Source organism: Natator depressus, chromosome 1 (assembly GCF_965152275.1).
Source record: "Natator depressus isolate rNatDep1 chromosome 1, rNatDep2.hap1, whole genome shotgun sequence".
NCBI lineage: Eukaryota > Metazoa > Chordata > Testudines > Cheloniidae > Natator > Natator depressus.
The window spans coordinates 317,080,863-317,105,012 of NC_134234.1; the positions used below are offsets into that span (position 1 = coordinate 317,080,863).

At 40.2% G+C, this 24,150-nt stretch overlaps 1 protein-coding gene across 4 annotated transcripts in view; it reads right to left on the reverse strand.

Moving 5' to 3' along the window:
- The window catches only part of TBC1D22A (TBC1 domain family member 22A), a 531,490-nt gene that overhangs the window by 489,762 nt on the left and 17,578 nt on the right, over positions 1-24,150 (reverse strand). For all 4 annotated transcript variants that reach the window (XM_074942417.1, XM_074942415.1, XM_074942414.1 and 1 more), the window contains 2 exons: positions 21,484-21,824; positions 20,112-20,291 (listed from right to left, as the gene is read on the reverse strand). In XM_074942417.1, the coding sequence (XP_074798518.1) occupies positions 20,112-20,291; positions 21,484-21,824 (521 nt within the window). The remainder of the gene's footprint in view (positions 1-20,111; positions 20,292-21,483; positions 21,825-24,150) is intronic.

Below are 24,150 nucleotides of genomic sequence, written 5' to 3' on the forward strand. Positions count from 1 at the left end.
CAACATTGTCCATATGGTAGCTCAAAAAGAACCTTTAAAAAAAAATTCTAAAAAAAGGGTCCCTTCCACCATCTCTGATATTACTGGGATGTCTTGCAAGTTTACATGCCTGGAGAGATCTCCCAGTAAGCAGCAGCACAAAGTTGAGAATACAGAATTCAAAATCGTAAACCGATTGTACCTTTTAGAAAAATCCTGGTTTCATAAACAAACAAACAGTTTCCCACTTCAGAAACTTTTGCAAACCTCACTAAAACCTTTAATACAACCAGGAGATAAAAAGACTAATAAACAGATGTTCAAATAAATATAATCCTAGTTTGGCAACCAAAAACAGATCGATATCAATTATAGAACAAAATGTTTTCCCCTGAAAGAGACCTTGTTCTTACAGGATAGCAAATAGTTACTTTTGTTCTCTCCCCAATTAAAAAAATATTTCACAAAATTTAAATGAGCTGAACATACCACAACTGACCCCACAAAACACTAACACTTTAGAAGGAAAGATTAATTTTGAGGAAAGTAAAGCCTTTTCAGCTATGAACACAAGTTAAGCACCTGGAGCAAATGACCTATTAAAATTTTTATGAGATATGTAAGTAGTGCATTGCACAACTATCACTGGAGACATTAAATCCACATTTACACTAATACTAAAAGATAAACTATTTTACACATTTTTTTTAAGCGTTTAAAGGTAGTAACATGGGTAAGGACTTAAATACAACCTCAACTAAAGTAAACTGCCAAAAATCATTTGATATGGTACTTACTGAAATGTTCAATATATAGACCTCTCACAATAAAGCAGTTTGCAACAATAAGCAGCAGCAGGACTAGAGTCCTTCTCGGCATTTTTAATACATCATAAGAAATCCAGCCTCATTCCAGGTCACCCTTTAGAGAATAATATTGACAGGATATACAAGAGAACAGAAGAGGCACACAAAAAAAATCTGTTGAGTGTCTAAAATGAAGAAAAAAGCATCAGATTGTCAAAAGGCTTTTTCCAAGTATATTTCTGAATCTTTGAAGCCTCCTCACTGGGGCTCATAATGATAAGGAGAGCAGAAGTACAAATGTCAAGTCAGATATCACCAATGGCGGATTAATGATTTTGCCGCCCCTAGGGCCCGAAATAATTGCCATTCCCCCCCAGCAGCTCCCCACCCCAGATCACCTCTGCTCTGACTCAGCCCCCTCCCCTGAGCACATCGTTGGGTCCTGCTTCTCCCTACTCCCTGCCAGCGCTTGTGAGCAAAGCAGCTTCGCGTGGCTGGGAGGGAGGGGGGAATGCTGCACACTCAGGGGAGGAGGCAGGGCCAGGGCAGGGATTTCGGAAAGGGCACCAATAGGGGCAGGGAGGGGGTGGAGTTGGGGCGGGGCCTGGGGGGCACGAACACCCACCGGTGCCGGGGGAAGTTGGCGCCTCTAGCTGCTCTTACAAATTTGCCGCCCTAGGCCTAGGATTGTTGGCCTAGGTGTTAATACGCCGCTGTATACCACCACTCTGAAGACAGCATCCATCCAAACCTAACTAGCTACATAACCTCAAAATCTGAATAATTTTTTTCCTATTTGTCTAGCAAATTGTCCACACAACTTATCTTCACTAATAAAATATGCACCAGAGATACTGTAAAATGAACTTCCTTACCTCATCAACATACATAAAACAGAATCTAATGAAAAAAATAACTGCACTGTTCCTGTTTACAACACTGCTAATCTTCATTTCAGGATCTTATTTAAAAATCTGACTACCAACAATTTTGTAGGGAAAAATTAGATTCAAAGATGTAAGAGAAATTTTCAGTTAACTGGAGATTTATCCCTCACTGACTTCCATGCCTACCACATGGCAGCAAGCCTGGCCAAACCATGTTTTACTGGCATCCTAGGTGAAGGATTGTTTTGTGTTCTTCCAAATCAATGTGAGCTTCTCTCTTTTCTTCTTTTTGAGGGGTTCCATCACCTCTTTTCTTCCCACATATTGCTCATTACCTTTCACACATTTCTCAATCTAATCTCTTGCCTTGATTTCCCCCATATCTTCCCATGGCCATTAATAAGGCAAAGATTGGCTATTGGTCAGCTTGGCACCTCCTTCAGTCCATTCATTAGATAGGAGTGCGACATTCCCCTCTGGTGTTGTCTGAACCAGTGATCTGCTAGGCCACTCAAATCCTTGACGATGGGAGCCAGCCTTACCCGGCTCTACTGCGAGAACCCCCACTCGTGGGCTGTTCAAGCCCAGCCTCTGGCATTTAAGCTGCTCCCAGCTACTCGCAAGCGAATGACACTAGCCAATATCTCCGGTCCCAGACACGACCCTGGGAACCTCCATCTTGCAGTGTCCAGTTATGCCCGCTGGACGCTGCAAGCTTATATAAGTTTGTTAAATTGACGAAGAAATGGATATATACCAGGCTTGTTCTCCCAAAGGGAGTCTCTGACACTGCAAACCAAATGTACTGCTTCAGGTAGAACAAACAGATTTATTAACTATAAAGGTAGATTTAAGTGATTATAAGTCAAAGCATAACAAGTCAGATTTGGTCAAATGAAATAAAAGCAAAATTCATTCTAAAATGATCTTAACATTTTCAGTGTCCTAACAAACTTAGATGCTTCTCACCACAGGCTGGCTCTTCAGCCAGGCTCTCCCCTGTGATCAGCGGTTCAGTCACATGGTGGTGGTGGTGTCTATACATGTAGGTGGAAGAGAGAGCATAGCAAAATGGCTCTCCCTTTTATCATGTCCTTTCTTTCATCCTAGCTTTGCCCCACCCCCAACCCCTTCAGAGTCAGGTGAGCATTACCTCATCGCAGTCCCAAACTGCCCAAAGGAAGGGGGTGACTCCCTCAAGAGAGTCTAACAGATTCTTTTGTTGCTGCCTAAGCCAGTGTCCATTGTTCCTGTGAGGCTGAGCTGGGTTTGTCCCATCCATGCCCTCAAAAGGTGTGAACTGCCTCTCTGTTCTCGGAGAGTTTTTGCATGGGCTTGCTTTAGCCATGAGGATACATTTTCAGCCTCATAACTATATACATGAAATTATAACCTATAACATTACTGTAACAATTACTATAACAACCACGTTCAGTGCATTATGAGCCTTCCGAAGACACCCAACATGACAAACTTTGCATTGGATACCACACAATCATTTTATAAAAGGTGAACATAGGGATGCTCGGTGTTCCCCCGAGGGACAGAGCATCACAATGAGTTCCTGGAGCATGGGACTCTCATGGCCAGATGATTTTCTATAATGAAGCACCTTCCCAAGTCATGGCACCACCAGATGTGTAGTGCTGTAGACACCAATCTCTTTAGCCCCAGTCCTAAAACTGACCCTTGGTACAAGGCTGTTCAAGAATTAAGATTGTATGGGGCCATATAGAGACAGAATGAGTCTAATCCCACTCTGATTCTGTTGCAAAGGATATAAACTATTCATCGTCATAAATACACAGTAAATTTGGGTGAATCAGTTTGATTGTTTAAAACATGGGGATATCAGTAACTGCAGTATTGGAGCTACAGTTCTCCAAGACTGAAGCCCAGGTGGATTGCAAAAAAAGGCAAATATGGAGTGGAATTCTATAGTCTGGAACTATTCGGCTATTTGTAAGCAGGAGCCATCTTTTCTGATGTTTACCTCTTAAGTATTAAAGAAATATACTCAAACTCTTATTTGGCAATTTATATATTAAAAAGAGTTGAGTTACAATTTGATCTAATATTTACTCAAACTAATTTTTCAATAGCCAACTTATTCTAATACGGTCACACAGCTAAGCAATTGACTCACTGTCACTAACCTAATGCCTAATATCTGTCCCAGAAAAAAAAAAGCTATACTAATATTTCAACTTGCAAATATTTAATATTTACACAGAAGTCTTGCTGTTTATCTTCACATCATCAAGTGTGTATTGTATTTATCAAGGAAGAACTTTAAGACTATAGCTCCAATATAAACAAATTCATCTTCAAAGTAATCGTAACATGGATATGAGTGGATATCACCATTTTACAAGTATGTGCACAGAGGTAAAGCAGTTACATGCCAGGATTAGAATTCAAGAATTCCTGTCTTCCAGACCTCTTCTCAGACTGACAAAGTATAACTTCCAAAAGCAAGACTCCAAACCCAGAAAAGTCACCATCCCTTTTTTCTGCGGTTTCACCATTCTTTTAAGTATCTTTCTCTGTACTTAAACGTCTGCAGCTGCGCTTCGGTGTGGACACTATCTATGCTGACAGGAGAGGTTCTCCCATTGGTGTAGGTAATCCACCTCCTTCAGAGGCAGTAGCTAGCACTGTCTACAGCAGGGGTTAGGTCAGCATACCTAGTGGAGCGGATTTTACATACCCAAGACCTATAGCTATGCCAACGTAGATTCCCAGTGTAGACCAGCGCTTTAAGTAACTTTGATTTACATTCTACAATAATCAATTTGCTAGCACCAGCTAACTGTTGTTTCTCTTTACAAGCCAACAATTACTCTTCAGAAACAAAGGTGGGGTGTCTGTTTAAATATCATAAAAGAATGTGCTATGCAATTGCCTCAGATTGACAAAATCCATAGATTCATATACACTACGGTCAGAAGGGACCATTATGATCATCTAGTCCAACCTCCTGCACAACGCAGGCCACAGAATCTTACCCACCCACTCCTGCGAAAAACCTCTCACCAATGTCTCAGCTATTGAAGTCCTCCAATCGTGGTTTAAAGACTTCAAGGAGCAGAGAATCCTCCAGCAAGTGACCCGTGCCCCACACTTCATTTAATGGTGGAATAATTAGTGCATTTTACTTTACTACAACACATAGCAGTGAGTCAAACATTTCTTCTTCCAGACAGTTATGTTTAAAAAAAATAATTTTAAAGGTATTATGCGTAAGATAATACCTTTAATTGCATTGATGTACAAATTATTCACACTGAATAAATGTTTCATAGAGCATGATTTTGACAATAAAAATATTGTATTACTGACATTAATTTGCCAACTTTTTACTCCTGAGAGCGATCATTAGTAGGTGACCCACAGTGCTACAGTGTTTGGCTTACAACTACTACAAGTTCATCACTCTCTCAGTTTCAAATAAAGAAGATAATATTTTAGAAGTTGATTTTAAGGAACCCAACAATTTGTCTGTATGCGTTATTCACTTTGTGACACAAAACTTATTTCACTGAGATCACTGTAAATCACTATATGAAGCGACGGCTTGCATGAACAATTAAACGACAAATATGATAAAATAGATTTATAAGCTTTATGTTCCAATAACATAAATTCCTTGGATAATTTAGGTGTAGAGCTAGAAAATTCTTTCAAGATAGTAGATTCATGGAACTGCAGCTCCCCCAACAGCTTTTTAAAAAACAGGCAGTACATGTAGAAAAGAGCTTTAATAAAGGGCTTGATATTACTATGGTAACCACAGCAACTGGTTTCTAAAATGAATAATAGCTCCATTAGGTGCTTCATTACATCTTTTTCAAGCAAATACTGCTCTTAATCTTCTCAATGGAACAAAGTTATCTTGAATGCATGCAGAAAACTCAAAATAAAGTCTGATACAATATTGTGAATATGAGTTAAAGCCTTCTTCAGGAATGAAGAAAGAAAAAAAAGTAAGCCTGGTTAGCTAACAGAGGTAGAAAGTAGGAGAATTTAATGAGAAGCGAAACGGATGAGGTGGATATTAGAAAGTAAGTGAACATTAGGATTAGGAAAACAAAGGAGCAAGAGTGATTGAGAAGATCATTAAAAAAGAAATTTCAAGTAGGAAAGGTGATAATGTCAGAGTAAATTGTCAGAATAAATTATGGAGAATGCTTACCTTTCCTGCAAAAAGTTCTAAGCATGATTACAAGTATCCAGCATCACCTCATGCTCTGTGCAATTCCCCATCCCCATCAACTATTCTGTTATTTTCATTTCAGAGCTATTGAACCAATTACTAATTATATAATGTTTAAGAGACTGGGCATTACTAAAGTATTTAGTCTTTATAGCTACAATGCAGAACTTGTCACTCAACAGTTCCCCCTGCTAGATTCAGCAGGAGGTAAATGGAGTCAATTGCCCAATTTCCTTAGAGATATTGACAGCCCCCCCCCCACCAAAAAAGCCACCTGTTGTAACGGGGAGGATGCTCCGAGATACCAAAAATATATGACAAAACCCCGTATTTCTCTTGCTCTTGCCTAAGTCTAGAAATAAGGTCCTGTTTAAATTATGAGAGTTCAAGTTTACATGAATATTTTATAATTAACTTGGAGCAAACGAATAGTGAGACAAAATCAAAGTGTTTACCATAGTATTAAAAGTCCACATTACTAAGCTATCAAAACAATTAACAAAATAGATTCAGTGTTGGCTTTCTAAAAATCTACAATCGATCACTTTTGGGAGATATGAAAAGTCCAGATGTCACATGGGGGGGGGGGGGGGGAGGGAAACGACGACAACAACAACCACCACCACCACCTGTGTCACACCTTTTTATTGCCAAAATATATGTTAGAGAGTTTTCCTTGACATATCTATATGCAACTAGGGGCTAGTCTACACTGGCAACGCTAAAGCGTGGCCGCGGCAACGCTTTAACGTGGCTTGTGTGGTCGCGGCACAGTGCTGGGAGAGAGCTCTCCCAGCACTCTTAAAAAAAAAAAAAAAAAAAAACAAGCCACCTCCACGAGGAGCGTAGCTCCCAGCGCTGGTGCACGGCTCCCAGCGCTGGTGCACTGCCTACACTGGCGCTTTACAGTGTTGAAACTTGCTGCGCTCAGAGGGGTGTTTCTAGCTCAGGGGTGTGAAAAAAGTTCCAGCGCTGTAAATCGTCTGTGTAGACAAGCCCTAAGGCTATATCTATACTACCTCAGTTCCCCTATCAATCCCCTGAGGTACTAAAGAGCCGAGGGGGTTTTCAGACCAGGAATCAACTGACAGCCGTGCCAGACTGAGTGACCTCGAGTGCCATGCCGCACCTGGCCAGAAGAGTTGCCATTGCACTAACACACTGGCTCACGGGGGCCTATTGTGCAAATGTGGACCTTAGGAAGTTAAATGGTGATGTGTGTAGAATTCTCTGATTATAGCCAGGGCCCTGTGTATCCATGGTCACAGAATCTGGCATGGAACACATTCCTTGCCAGAGAACTGTGCTCCTAAAACTCAGCTTTTATTAAAAGAAACCTCAGCTTTTATTAAAAAACATATGTTCCTCGCCCTTTTGATTGCAGCGATAACCTTGAAAACAATCTTGGAAAACCATTGCAGTGAATCTGCAGAGTCTGCAATGGTTGTCTTTGAGATGTGTGAACTGCACCAGTTCTCTCAATCAGGGTCCTATGGGCTCTGCAATTCAACCACAGAATTTGGTATTTTCCCAGGATGCCATGGAATTCCCCATTTGTTGGGATCAAGAGCCTGATACTTTGTTTAGCCTGCCAGGACCTGCCTACAGCTGCTCACTAGCTTTCCTCCCAAGGAAGAGAGAACTGCATTACAGGGCATGCTTCCTAAACTGTTCAATGGGCCAAGGCTGAAGGGAGCCAGAGATGGGAGTTCACTTTGCTGCTGGGGAGGAGGGTTTGAGGTCCTGATTCTCATTTTTGAATGCAATACTGCTAGTATGTACAATGAAATATAACTAAATTACTCTAATCTTTCACACCCAACACTAGCTTGGCATTAGCTTTTATTTAGCTTTTCAAGTGCCTCATCCATAGATCAGCTGAGCACCAAATACTCCTGTTGAAGTCATGGGAGTCACAGCCTATAAGATAATAAGAGCTACAAGTGTTCCGCATGCTCTCAGATCAGGCACTACAATACTTTCACCTTCCCAATCCCCCATCTCCATTAATCAAATTCTTCAAGATTTTAGTCTCTATCTTCTGAATCCATTTAACTCAATGTGAACACACCTCAAGACAACACTGTTAACCCCCCAGACTACATTTAGGAAAACAATTTAAATGGCCATAACTACCCACTTATTGGTCTGTCTAACTAACTCACTTCTTGAGGTTGAGAGACAGCAGAGGGTCCTCCACACAAGTCCTCCCCCAAACCTATCACATATCCTGTACTGGACTTCCAGTTAAGTACAAAAGTAATAATGAAACTTTGCAAATATGCTTATGTGGGAAGATTCTGTTCATTCAAATATTCTTTCCTGTGCTTTTCACACATCTCTTGGGCTTTTCTTTTAATTTAGCCCTCAAGTCCTAGAGTTCAGTTTTTAAGTAAAAGGTAAAAAGCTAAATATTGTAATAGACAGTCCAAGTATATAATGCAAAAGAAAATTCAGCCATTCTTACTGCTAGGACTCTGGTAGGAGCTGGAATTCTTACTTTGTGCCTGAGTAGGAAATAAGTGCCCTCCAGTGGCTTTGTTCCCCTCTCTCAGAAATCCTATAGGTAACATTAGCAATTGGTTTTCTGCCCCAAAGGTTCTTGTGTGTAATGTCATCATGGGATTCAATGTTGTGCCTGCACACGTTCAGTGTGCAAGACCATCAGAAGCTAGTGGGGACATACGGACTAAAGTATTTTTAGCTTGCTGAAAGTTGCTCTTCCCCACTCCATTTCATCCAGAGTGAGGAGTATAATCAAGTGTCTATCAAAGATTGGGTCAGACTGGGGCATAGATACAATGAATTGCTCAAAGTTCAATTCAAATAAAACCTGGGGCATTCATGAAAGTCCATCAGGACCCAAAATAATCTCAGCCAGATCGTCCATCTCCATCATTTATTAATGACGTTTGCTGTTTGTGGTGGGTCCTGTTAGATTCCAACAGCAGTAACCAAGACAGCTTTTTCCATGTAGTATCTCTTCTACTTACAACGTCACCTGAAAGTGAGAACAGGCGTTCACATGGCACGTTTGTAGCTGGTATTGAAAGGTATTTACGTGCCAGATATTCTAAACATTCGCATGCTGCTTCATGCTTAGGCCACCATTCCAGAGGATATGCTTCCATGCTGCTGACACTTAAAAAAAATAATGCATTAATTAAATTTGTGACTGAACTCCTTGAGAGGATAATTGTAGGTCTCCTGCTTTGTTTTACCCACATTCTGCCATATATTTCATGTTATATGAATCTTAGATGATGACCAAGCACATGTTGTTCATTTTAAGAACACTTTCACTGCAGATATGACAAAATGCAAAAAAGGTATCAATGTGAGATTTCTAAAGATAGCTACAGTACTCGACCCAAGGTTTAAGAATCTGAAATTCCTTCCAAAACTCAGAGGGACAAGGCGTGTGAAATGCTTTCAGAAGTCTTAAAAGAGCAACACTCTGATGAAGAAACTACAGAACCTGAACCACCAAAGAAGAGAATCAATCGTCTGCTGGTGGCATCTGACTCAGATGATGAAAATGAACATGCAGTGGGCCACACTGCTTTGGATCATTATCGAGCAGAAACACTCATCAGCATGGACATGTCCTCTGAAATGGTGGCTGAAGCATGAAGGGACATATGAATCTTTAGCACATCTGGCACATAAATATCTTGTGATGGCAGCTACAATAGTGCCATGCAAACACTTGTTCTGACTCTCAGGTGACATTGTAAACAAGAAGCGGGCAGCATTATCTCCCGCAAATGTGAACACACTTGTTTGTCTGAGCAATTGGCTGAACAAGAAGTAGGATTGAGTGGACTTGTAGGCTCTAAAGATTTTCCTTTATTTTTGAATGTGGCTATTTTTGTACATAATTCTACATTTGCAAGTTCAACTTTTAGGATACTCAGCACTTATAATGGGGGAATTGAAAAATACAATGTCTTATTTTTATACTGCAAATATTTGTAATCAAAAATATAAAGTGAGCACAGTACACTTTGTATTCTGTGTTGTAATTGAAATCAGTATATTTGAAAATGTAGAAAACATCCAAAAATATTTAAATGGTATTCTATTATTTAACAGTGCGATTAACCAAGATTAATTTTTTAAATGGCATGATTAATTGCAATTAATTTTTAATCGCTTGACAGCCTTAATTAATATTCTGTCTTGATACCTAGCTTTCATATTTGTCCTGGAAATAAGGGTTGATTGTGCATTATATTTGAAAATGGAAGGTAAAGTGAAAAACCAAGATGAAGGCAAGAGGAACAACAGGAAGAAGAAACAAAAGAGGAGGAGAGTGAAAAAGTAAAATCAATGTAATCAAAGCAGCAATGCCAGATTTCAGATAATTATCGGTAGGCAAACAGGGAATAGATCGGAAAAAGGTCACTCATGGCAGGCAAGACGAGGAATAGTCACATGGTTGAGTTAAATCCTGGGCTCCCTGAAGTTAATGACTAAATTCCCATTGACTGCAACGACACCAGGGTTTCACCAAGACAGATAGGAAAAAGTAACTGGAATAAGAGATCCAATCATAAAATACAAGATTGAAAAAAAAAAAAAAAATCAGATAAGAACAAGACAACCATTTCATCAGAAGAAACATGATGGAGGTTTATGTATTTTTAATACAGCCAAGAATATGGATGAATTGAGATTTCACCCACCTACTCAGACAGACAGTGAACAATGCAATAAGAGAAGAAATAAACCCAACAATAAATTTGTTGACACAGTAGAAAAAACACTTTTTCTATAAAGCACTGCCCATTCTTTTTTAGAAAGGTATTATTTTGATTGAAGAGAGGAAATGAATTGAAGATTAAGGGATAGTGGACCATCTATGCAATAATTACGATACATTTGTAAATTAAAACGAAAGCGAGACCAAAAATAGGAGAAAGACAAGACTCAGTTTCAGTGACCCAAGTTTTGAGAGGATTAGGGAAGTATTGATGAAGTTAAATGGGAAAAATTAAGCAAGAGAAAAGATAGAGAATGCAATGATTTCAAAGCTAAATTACTAAATCCTCAAGAGTAATATCTATTTATTTGCATCAGCCTTTTTAGACCTGCAAATACAAAAAACAAATCAAGAGTAAGAAGAGTAAACAACTGATCAAGAGACAAGGCCATTTTTCAGTAAGTCTGAACTAATTACTTTAGTGCAAATATTCTTCATTTCATTTCATATCTAATTAACATCTGGTTAAACACTAAAATCATTTGGTATCATCTGAAAATATTGTATTAAGTTGAAGGTTTGACCACTACTGTTCTGATTAAGCAGCCAACATTATCATTCACCATTACATCAAATAGATTTCTTAGGAAACATCTCACTAAAGTAGTCAGCCCAATTAAATGCATCCCAGTTAAGTAGATGATATAATATACACATCGGAAAATTAGGGAAATATCCAGAAAACTACAAACCATGATACTCACTTTTAAAACCATAACACTAATCCTCTTAAACATACTCAACACATGGGAGGTTATTTAAGGATAGTTAAAATAAAAATCCTTTCACAGATCCATGCTATTTTAAAAGCAAAAGCTTCTCTGCAGTTTGATATAGTACTGACCTGCTAGATTAGTTCTGTGTATTAAGTGAAGGGACAAGCATGTTGAACAGATAATAAACTGACTTGAACATCAATGAGATGAGGTACTTCTGGATGGTAACAGTTTGAAAGAGAAATGATTAGCGGCATGCCACAAGGATCAGTGCTGGGACAGATTTTCTTCACTTCATACTATTTATCGATGACCTGAAAGAAGGCATGTGTACCACAGTGATAAATTACAGATCAAAAACTGTAGAGGGCAATAAAATTCTAAATGACTTGGACAGACCACGACCACAGAGAGATAAATTGCATATGAAATTTAGTGCTGAGAAATTAAAGATAATGAGGCTAAGAACAAACAAACAAAAAAATCAAGTTAAAAGTTACTACATTTTTGCAACAACATTAGTTTAATTTAAAAAAAAAAAAAGTTTTAAAGGACATAACATACCTTAGTTCCAGACTACCATGTCAATGAACCATATAAAAGGGACAAGTAATATTTATGACAATCATTGTATTCTACCAGGATCTAATCTCCATCCTAGAATGTGTAAATATCTGTAAACATGAGACTGAATTCATTAGCAAGGAGGAAGTACCTTACTCACCAACTTACAGCTGCTGCGAAAGTCACGGAGGTCACAGAAAGTCACGGAACCTGTGATTTCGGGGACCTCTGTGACAGACTCTCAGCCTTAACTATTACTAAGGGGAGACCTGAGTTTAGGGGCCTTATCTCTGCTGGAATTCTTCCAAAGTTAATATACTAAGTTTTTGTCATCTTTCTTGATTAAAGATAATTATTCAATGGCAAAAAAAAAAAAAAAAAAAAAAACCCACAACAAAAAACCACCCCACACCTGTTATTGCAGAACTAGGGTTGCTTGGTTGTATGTCATCTCCTTGCACCACACTGAATTGAGCAAAAACTCAATCTTCGGAAAACCAGGAAATGCAGAGTTAAGGTTGCCCAGGCAATCTTAACTCTGCCCTCTTTCAGCAATTCCCCAGTATGACCCATTAACACATACCTTCATTCCACCAACCCACAGTTGCCAAAACATACAAGCTCTTCGTCTCCTTTTCCACTCTATCCCACAGGATTCTAGTTAATACAATTTAAGGACAAAAAAAGGAACCAAAACAAAGTTGTCTACGCCACCTTCCCTCAGGTCAGGTGGACCTAGTAGTGGCCAGTGGGAATTATTTACTTACACTTCAGGGCAGTCAGAGTTTTACATGTACCTACATGAAATGGTGGAGGAAGTAGTTGGGCATACTCGAGAAAGGTATGTTTATGATATGACGACATGTGTGGATTACTTTGAGGTGTGAGAAAGCTGTCATTATGATATGAAGGAGATCTGTATTTTGCGCATTTGTGCAAGAGGACAGGGAAGATGTGTACCTTCAGGTTCCAGTATGCATCATTTCAATGCAGCATTGTGTAGGTTATCAGTAGCGGGGCTTCTATTACACTGAGTGAAATAAAAGGATTCTAATGCTTTAACAAGAGTTAACGGAAACTGTAGGTTGAGATGGTATTCTGTGAAAAAGCAGAATATCGTTGTGAAAAAATGTAAAGTTGTTCTTAAATTGTACACATCGCATATTCTTTCTGAGGCAGTGGTTAAGTATGATCAGGTATGCAAGGATCTGGAACCTAGCATCAAGAGCCAGTAAAAGTGTGTGCTATGTGGGTATTGAGGCATTGCTCAAAGAGAGAGTAGAGAGAAGGTAGCCTGGGCAACTTTTTTTGATGCTTTAATCTTGGTCAGGCATATCTATGCTACAAGTGCAACAAAGGCACAGCTGCACTTATGCTGCTATAATGTAGACACGTGCTAGAGTCACGGAAGGGGGTTTTCCGTTGTAGTAAATCCACCCCCTCAACTGGCAGAAGCTATGCTGACAGAAGGATTCTTCTGTTGACCTAGCAATGTCTTTCACACCCCAGAGAGACATACCTAGATTAACCTAAGTTTTAGGCACAGACCAGGCCATAGATTGAAACTTGTAGGTGAGGGTCCATGTGCTGTAAAAGGAAATAACGAGCTTGTACATTTCAGCAACTATGGAGCTGGCAAGGTAAACCTATGCGTATTAACAGGGTGTATTGGAGCACCGCTGAAAGGCAGAGTTTGCATGGGCAATTTTAACTCTGCATTTCCTGGTTTTCAGAAGATGAGTTTTGCTCAACTCAACATTCCACAAGGGGATGACATACTACCAAATTAGCCTTAACTATGCATTAATTAATTTGGGGGGGGGGGGCCATTAAAAAAACAACCTAGGAATTTCAAAGAGGAAAAAAGATATGTTTTGTTAGGAATTAGCAGTCCATAATATGTACCACAACTTGCATACCAAACCAAATCAGCCTGTAGTCAGCAGTCTCCTTTTTCTCCTGCAAACTTCTGCAACCTCGTGATCCAGTCATCTCCCAAGATCCACATATTGGCAATCATGGCAGTGCATATATTTCTTTTCCCTGAGCAATCAAGCTACTTGCACTGTCAGTTCCACACCTCGACACCGTGGGTCTCTGGAAACACCCATATTAATCTGCTCCAAAATCAGGAAGTAACCACTTGATCCCCTCCTACTGATGCTAGTAAAATACAGATTCTCAAAACAACCAATCCAAGGATTGCCTACCACTCCGTCCCCTCTCCCATCCAACCCCTTTGCAGCTACAAGCCCTCTTCCTGTCATCCCATCTCCCTCTTCCCCTGCAACACACACAGTCCTCTGTGGAGATAGAGGTGGTTAGGGACTATTTAGAAAAGCTGGACGTGCACAAGTCCATGGGGCCGGACGAGTTGCATCCGAGAGTGCAGAAGGAATTGGCGGCTGTGATTGCAGAGCCCTTGGCCATTATCTTTGAAAACTCGTGGCGAACGGGGGAAGTCCCGGATGACTGGAAAAAGGCTAATATAGTGCCAATCTTTAAAAAAGGGAAGAAGGAGGATCCTGGGAACTACAGGCCAGTCAGCCTCACCTCAGTCCCTGGAAAAATCATGGAGCAGGTCCTCAAAGAATCAATCCTGAAGCACTTACATGAGAGGAAAGTGATCAGGAACAGTCAGCATGGATTCACCAAGGGAAGGTCATGCCTGACTAATCTAATCGCCTTTTATGATGAGATTACTGGTTCTGTGGATGAAGGGAAAGCAGTGGATGTATTGTTTCTTGACTTTAGCAAAGCTTTTGACACAGTCTCCCACAGTATTCTTGTCAGCAAGTTAAGGAAGTATGGGCTGGATGAATGCACTATAAGGTGGGTAGAAAGCTGGCTAGATTGTCGGGCTCAACGGGTAGTGATCAATGGCTCCATGTCTAGTTGGCAGCCGGTGTCAAGTGGAGTGCCCCAGGAGTCAGTCCTGGGGCCGGTTTTGTTCAATATCTTCATAAATGATCTGGAGGATGGTGTGGATTGCACTCTCAGCAAATTTGTGGATGATACTAAACTGGGAGGAGTGGTAGATATGCTGGAGGGGAGGGATAGGATACAGAAGGACCTAGACAAATTGGAGGATTGGGCCAAAAGAAATCTGATGAGGTTCAATAAGGATAAGTGCAGGGTCCTACACTTAGGATGGAAGAATCCAATGCACCGCTACAGACTAGGGACCGAATGGCTAGGCAGCAGTCCTGCGAAAAAGGACCTAGGGGTGACAGTGGACGAGAAGCTGGATATGAGTCAGCAGTGTGCCCTTGTTGCCAAGAAGGCCAATGGCATTTTGGGATGTATAAGTAGGGGCATAGCGAGCAGATCGAGGGACGTGATCGTTCCCCTCTATTCGACACTGGTGAGGCCTCATCTGGAGTACTGTGTCCAGTTTTGGGCCCCACACTACAAGAAGGATGTGGATAAATTGGAGAGAGTCCAGCGAAGGGCAACAAAAATGATTAGGGGTCTAGAGCACATGACTTATGAGGAGAGGCTGAGGGAGCTGGGATTGTTTAGTCTGCAGAAGAGAAGAATGAGGGGGGATTTGATAGCTGCTTTCAACTACCTGAAAAGGGGTTCCAAAGAGGATGGATCTAGACTGTTCTCAATGGTAGCAGATGACAGAACAAGGAGTAATGGTCTCAAGTTGCAATGGGGGAGGTTTAGATTGGATATTAGGAAAAACTTTTTCACTAAGAGGGTGGTGAAACACTGGAATGCGTTACCTAGGGAGGTGGTAGAATCTCCTTCCTTAGAAGTTTTTAAGGTCAGGCTTGACAAAGCCCTGGCTGGGATGATTTAACTGGGAATTGGTCCTGCTTCGAGCAGGGGGTTGGACTAGATGACCTTCTGGGGTCCCTTCCAACCCTGATATTCTATGATTCTATGATTCCTCCATCTCCAGCTCCTCCCCACCCAAAACAACACAAATTTTGGTTGCTGACTATTCTGCTGCGTTCACAGTAATCCTCCCCATAAAATAAATACATGTTATAACAGATAACTGGTAGAAAGTAACATGAGTTGTTAAAATCTTCATTGCACAGGCGTACAAAGGTTCAGACTAGAAACACCAGGGGTGGGATGTTCAGCACATGCAAAGGCATTGGCGCATTCCCTCAAACTACCCAGGCAAGAAAAGAAACTCAGGTTTTTCCCTTTATTGGTTCATATGCAATATGAAATCCTTCCAAACTGCACATCTACGCAAGCCAAGTAGTGAACACATTCCTAAGTACTGTTTACAGTTTGGGTCACTCAAAGATTTAGTGAGTGCCATGCACTCTCCATAACCCTCAACCTGGGAGAGCTGAGGAATGCAATAGGTTGGGATACAGTGTGATTGGAACGCACTGGCAGAACTAGGGCTGCAATGTTGTTGGGATGCACTGACAAAGCGGGGGGCTACCATGCCTACCCATCACCTGAGCCCCCAACCTGTCTGGCCATTGATCCCCATATAGTCCTCCCCCCATAACCTCCCACCCATCACTGCAACCCAAACCTCCTCTCCCCCATCCTTCCCAGGAAGCATTCACACGACTAATTCCCCCCCCCCCCCCATCTCCCTCAAATACCCTGATTACCTTCCTCCCAATATAAGATACCACCCATGACTCACAAATTACAGCAACATCCAGCCACTCAGTTCAAAACTCCTTTTGCCTTCAGTGAGGGCTTGTGATTAATTTATCCTTAATTGTGTTAACTAAAGTTCAAGCTTTCAAGAAGTCTGATTACAGCCATCAATAGTACCTCTCAGTTCTACAGTACAAGACAGCAGACGGCAACCATTTTTGAGGTGGGCCTGTAACTCAGGAACCCCTGGGTCAAATAACCCCAAATTTGCATCACAAACACTACCCCACACGGCATACCACATTTCAAAACAATCTGGGTAAATATTTGGATTTTAGAGCACTTAGAGTCAAGTAAAGTACATAAAATGGCAGGAATGGATGCTTTTCCTGTTTGGGTGCATGGATTTTACAATGTCTCCATTAGGACAGTGGTCTTCCAAGTGTGACTGAAAGGATTTCAAGGGTAGTTATTCTATTTTGTGTTCTAGTTTGTTGATACTTATTTCTCCCATTATGATGGAAGCAAAAGCATTGAGATAAGAACATGTCTGTGTTGGATATTAGATAAACACTCAATTTTTCTGGAAGCTTTTTGTAAGAGCTTTTGGACTTCAGTTACAGGAGAGCTTGCCTACAAAAGCAAATACAAATCTCATCTTGGAGCCTACTATCTGGCTCCACCACCACCTCTTTTTCAGCAATTTCCTTCAGCACAAAATTCTCTTGACTTTCCCCGAATACTTTGGGTTTACATTTGACGTTCAAGAACACCTTTTAAAAAGGTTGTCTTCGCTGCAACAGTGAGCTAAAAATTAGCATCTCCTCCAACTCCCATCCCCAGAAAGTTCTGGTAGTCCTCTCCCAGAGTCAAATTGCATGTTGAAGTATGTTCCAGTAGTATTAACAGGGAGGTATACTACATAGAAATTAGAGTGTTACCAATAACGTATGAAAATTGATATTACCCATGTAAATTCTCTAATCAGTAAAAAGACCCCAAAAAAATAACCATAGCTCTAGATTTATGAAGCAATGCTACTACCAATATCTGAGCTACAAACAAAAAAATATTTATAAATTCACTATTGCTCTTAGTTTTAACCCACCCTTTTCATACTATGAAGTTACATTTATCAATTTAGCTTTGTAGAAACAGAGGAAGAATAGTTGTGAACACAGGTCCACGCTAATTAGACTGGACGAGGTGTCAAACAAAACTGCATTTGAGCAGATATGGAAAAAAGGAGTTAATCTTGATCCTGTTTAGTTCCAAGAAAAAAATATTGAGAAACTATTCAATTCCTTTACATGTAGAAAGCAAACAACATATCTGTATTTCCTACTTCTACATTTATAATGGGAAAAAAGGTAAAAGTATTATTTTTTCAAGTTTAAAAAAGTTCAACAGGAAAGAACAAGAATCAAGTTTTACTTATGATTATATGGACGCAACTCCCATTGAAATCAGTATGACTGCACTAGTGTAACAGCAACAAAGCAGAATTTGGCCTCAAACATTTAAGCTATTTGTGCTATTCATAACATATTAAACTACAGGAATATGGCCAGTACGTTGACTGTATGGGGAAATATTCAATGCACACAGGCATTCACATGAGTATGTGTCTGATTATGTTGTCAGAGTTAAATAGATAAGGCTAAATTTTAAAAAGTTCCAATACTCATTTTATAATCTTACGTCTCTTATTAGAATACTCTGTTTTAAAATAGGAAATGTATGATTGTATGACTGTTAAGGCCTACAGCAACTGCATAGCTCATGAAGTTATTACTGTTGTCTATATAATGCACTCTCAAAAGAAATATTAGTTCTGGCACCTTTTAATTTAGTTACAATAGAATTTAAAATGTCCAAAGATGTTACGTGTTCATTTCATATTGATCTGCTTGTAATGCTGCTGCTTTTTATTCTGTTACTTTGTGGGCATCAACAAGTCTCTTGTATTAATCTATGATAGAAGAGGGGGGAAAAAAAACAAACATCATGACTTTGACTGAACAGAATACTTCTATACTGCAGAAGTTTGAAGAATATGAAGCCTAACAGCACATTAAGATTTTCTATTGGGGTCTTGGTCCATGATTAGGGCTTCTAGGGCGCTACAGTAATACAAATAAATAAATAAATAAATAAATAAATAGAATAAGAACAACAAAAGTATCAAAACTCTGCTAAGCACTTGACAGGTAAAAGAAAAACCCTCACAGCAAAGTCTTTAAGCTCTAGATGTGGATACAGTAGGCGGGAAAAAATAATGAAAAAAGGATTAAAGAAACTATTTTCAAAAGATGCTAGTACCTGCATCTCCCATCAAAAATCATTTATCCCAGGACCTCTAAAATAGTCAGCACATGGCTGCAAAGGAAGGCAGTGGAAGAACTGGGATTAGCAATCAGGGGCCAGCCAACTCAGGAACTGCAAACATACATTTCTCATTGCTTTCAACAAGAGTTGCATACACACATCTTCCAGGATGACCCAATTTAACATATTCCCAGTTCCATTCTTATTTTTTATTTTTGCCAAAGATTTATGTGGTTCAGAAGAATTTAATCAACTTCTCCAGGTGCAGTATAATCTTTCTAGCCTCTTTAGAGGCTTACTTTTCTATCTTGGCAATTAAAATGAACCTCAGTGATTCTGTTACCACTCTCCATATACTGAAAATGGCTATGACTTTGGAGAAGCCCTTAAGACGTAGCTGACTACTACATTTCCTATAGCCTGGAACTCCAGGAGTTGGTGCTGAGATGTGAACAACTGGAAGACCTCTTGCTCACGTTGTATGATAATTATTTCAGTAAATTCATCTTCATTTTTTTGTGCATTAAGTTACAGAAACAAGAGCACTGTCAGATATTAGTGCAACATATATAAAAAATGGTACTGGTATGGTAGATACTATCTACTATTAGTTCTTGAACATAAAGCATGCTCATATGAAAGACATATAATGATACTTTGATACTATATAGCATTTCACTTCTTGACTCCTTTTCCCACTTACATGAGTTTGGATGTACCCACGATTCTTCCAGTTGATGGCACAAGTTCATTGGTCTTGGAGTTACAATCCAGTTCTCTTCAATCTTTTCTTGACATAGAGCAATCTTTTTTTTTTTTTTTACGTTCATCCTATTTTTAAGTGTCAAATACCACCTGAATTATGCTTTCCAATATCCAGTCTACCCTCTATCTTCAGTCTATCATTTGTTTCCACAATTTATTCCAATAAAAAATACTCAGCGAGTTATTTGGACGTATAGTGAAATAAATACTGCAAGGAGGACAGGGCAGATCAAAAAAGCCACATTATACCAGATAGCAGAGGAATTTAAAACGTTTTGATGTACACCAACTGTATACCACAAGCATTAGAACAAGATCACAATTGCATCTTAAAATTCTCAACTCAGCCAGTTCAAAACTGGAAACACTTTCAGTGATTAGGAGAGCAACTGTAAATTCTCACCCACATTATATAATATGGTATGTCAAACTGACAAAATAATAAAAGTAGGAGTTCTTCTGTTAAAATCCACATCATTTTTATTTTTTCCATGTACTTACCCAGATTTGTATTAGGACCAGCAAGTAGTTGCTTAAATTTGTCTAATCTGAATGCCTCTCTTTCAGTTACTGCCGGAGTAGCTGAGGTATCATGGTCTGCCGCTTCACCCTCTAATGGATCTGCTGGAGCATGTGGAAGGGACTGTGACCTCTGCATGGAAGAATTTTCACTAACACACTCTACAACAGAAAAAGGAGAGTATTATTAAAGGCCCCCTAATTCAGAGATTCTCTGGAAGTCAATTTAGGCCACCTGTAATCTGTTCTACACTATGACTCCAAACAATTTTAAAAATAGAATCTTGGGGGAAGTTTCCCCAGTGTAGACCAAGCCAGCAGTCTCAACTGCAGATGACTTCTTAGATTTAGGAAAATCAGAGTTTTTCCTCCAGGACTCACAAGACCTTCAATAGAGCACATCAGTCTGGGATGTCATACCTCAAAGGTTAAGGCCCATTTAATTATTTATTCGGCCCAACTATAAAGACCAGTATACTGCTGAAAGCAGTCTTTCGCAACTGTTGCGGAGATAGTGGAAAAAAAACATAGCTCCAGTTATTTAAAAGACCACCATGCACGATATACAGTCCAAGTCAGTTGACGTTGCACTGCTTCAGAGGAGTTCTGCCCTGCCCTGTGCCCCCTCCCCATCATCTACAATTTAACAAAGTAGTTTTAAAACATCAGTCTTAACAGATAACCAAAAAAAAAAAAAAATACCACAAGATAAATAGATACTGGAAACCAAGAGTGATAAATTTTTATAGGAGTCTCCAAACTATATCTAAGCACATAAAGTTTTATATTTCTATATATATATAAATAAAAACTTTATCCTCACAACCCACCTGTGAGGCCCAAGAGAGTTACAACATTTTACAGATGAGTTAATTGACAGACTCAGTAAGGAAATATGGTGCAATTAGAAAAAAGGGAGGAATGGAAATATGGGGTAGGTAGAACTAGGCTTTGACCTTTCCTTTTAATGAAACTTTAGGCTGTCTATAAAACAAATAGAATTTTAAACCCTTTTGTCTGAGCTGCATCTTAACTGCAAATTTTACCCAAAAAAGTAAATATTTTATAACCAGCCCTGAAACCATCTTGATTCAGTTGACCACTTTACTAAACTCAAAGATCCAATTTAAACCACCTCATTGCTAGTGTAACAGTTTGAAAACAAGAAACATCTTGTTATCTCACGCCAACATTTTAAAGCTTATTTTGACATGCCAGGTCCCTTTCATTAATTCATGTTCACCATCAATATTTTTTCTTGTGGTATTAAGTTTTAAAATCGACACTACAAGTGTTTAGCATTTTGAAGCCTCTAAAATTCAGACTTCAGCCTCATTTTCATATCTTATCATACCTGCAGAACTTGACGTATGACTTTCACTGACTGACTTAACCAGCCTGTTGTCACCATACGCCACTGAAGGCAGTTCTGAAAATGGTACTGGTTTGTCTTCCTGTAGCTGTTCCTCCTGCAGTTTATGCTGTTCTTGTAGCTTGCTGTGATTCTGAATTACTTTGTTAGCCGTTTCCATGACTACATCTGTATTTAAGCTTTCAGCTGCCATTGCTAAGAGTTCATCATCATCATCCCCGAGATCCCAAGCATCACTTGTGTTACTTTCAAATTCTTGGAAGGTACTGACTTTCTTCAATTTCACAGGAGTTGTTGGCGGCTTGGATGCTGGTTTTATCAAGCTGTTAAAAAAACACAAAAGAGCACACAGTTAAGTGTAACTTGTTTATCAGCAGTAAGAGCACTAGTGAACAGAGCCAAAAGGGGGAAAACAGTCACATTTTAAATCAGCCCAAAGATGGTCAAAGATGCAAGTGGCAGTTGGCATGTAATTGTCACTGACTTTCAGTCGGAGCTGGGCATCTAAGTGTATGGCTACACAGCAAAAAAACCCACAACAGCGAGTGTGAGAACCTGGGTCAACTGACTCAGGCTCAAGCCGCAGGGACTAAAGATAGCAGTATAGATGTTTGGACTTGGGCTGATGAAGAGGTGGAGTTAAGGATGCTACTGAGCAGGTGGAGCAAGCCATGGAGGAGCAAACACAGATGCTGAAAGCCTTAATGCTGCTGCAGACTGAGCAGATGCGGGCCCACCCTCCCCTGCAGCACATTCAGAACTCTTTTCCGGGCCTCCCCAAAACCACTCACACAGTCCTTTCTGCTTTCCACAAGTTCTCAATTTCCCGTTCACTCCACCCCCTCAGACAACTTTTAAAATGATAGCTGGACCTACACAGAGTTTTGAAAGTCTGCTCTTCCCTTGTACCTCCTTTCGGAAATAAAAGCCAAGTTTTTGAACAATAACTAACCTTTATTTGTGTCCTACAAATTGAGATAGCAAGCACTACCAAGACATACACAAGCAGTTTAATCATTTGCTTACGGGAATTGAAGGCCCCAAATTTCACAATTGCTTCCTCTGAAAACTAGATGCAACACTACAGTACCAATCACAGAGATAGGTATGACTGGTTCTCATTTTCAAAAAGGGTTGCCTCAAAGCCTCCCTCATTCAAATTGCCCCTCTGATAGCCCTAGTATCTGGCTGCTCAAAATCAGCCAAGCAGTCTGCCTCAGCACTCCACCTCTGAGCAAACCTTTCACCCTTAGCTTCACAAATATTATGCAACATATAAAATGTGGCTATGAACACAAGTATATTACCCTCACAGAAGTCTAATCTGCCAAAGGCATCGCCAGTGCACATTTTATCTGTCAAAGGCACATTCCACAGTCACCTGCACCTACTCAGCCTGTTGTTGAACTACTCCTTACTGCTATCCAGGTTTCCAGTGCAACGTTTTATGAGCCATAGTTGTAAGGGGCATGCTGGGGCTCCCAGGATCACTATGGGCATTTCAACATCCCCCACTGTAATCTTCTGGTCTGGAAAGAAAGTCCCACTTGCATCTTTCTATACAGGCAGGTGTTCTTGAAGATACGTGCGTCATGCACCTTCCCGGAACACCCGGTGTTGATGTCAGTGAAACGCCCACAGTGATCCACAAGCTCCTGCAACACCACGGAGAGGTACCCCTTCCTATTGATGTACTGTGGTCTGGTGCCCAAATTGGAATGTGTGTGCCATCTATTGCCCCTCCACACTTAGGGAAATCCATTTCTGCAAAGCTGGCTGCTATTTCATGCACATCTCTCAGAGTCAAGGTCCTTCGTAGCACAATGCAATTAATTGCCCTGCACACTTGCATTAACGCAGCCCCAATGGTTAACTTCCCTACTCCAAATTGATTTGCGACCAACTGGTAGCAGTCTGGAGTCACAAGCTTCCACACTGCGATTGCCACGCACTTCTCTACCAACAGGACAACTCTCATTCTGGTGTCCTTGCGCCACAGTGCTGGGGCGAGCTCCAAACACAGTTTCAAGAAGGTGGCTTTCTGCAGCCGAAAGTTCTGTTGCCACTGCTCATCATCCCAGACCTGCACGACAATGCGATCCCACCACTCAGTGCTTGTTTCCCCAAGTCCAAAAGCGATGGTCCACCATGTGCAGCTGTTCCATGAATGCCAAAAGAAATCTAAAGTTGCTCCTATCACACACCATATCAGGCAACTGGGAGTCTTGTTCAGTTTGGAACTTCATGATTAACTGCACGGCCATTCATGTTGTTTTAATGACGGTTATCAGAGGATAGGAGAGCAGTGAGGGATCCATCCCTTCACACAAAGATGCCAGGGTGCACAGCAAACAAGGGCTGTTGAAAAATATCATGAAAGAAAGCCGAAAGCCCATGGAATGCCAGGACGGAAAACAATGAATCATAGGTAGGTACCCACAGTACATTGCTCACACTGTCGATGATAGTGCCCCAACTGTGGATGCACTCTGCCGACAGATGGAGCAAGTATGAACATGCAATACCAATTTTTATTATAGTGCTTTTTGAGTGTTGACATAACTTTTGTTGACAAAACTCTGTAGTGCAGACAAGGCCTTACACTTAGATTGCAAGCTCTGTGGGCAAGAGACCATAATTTTTATTCTT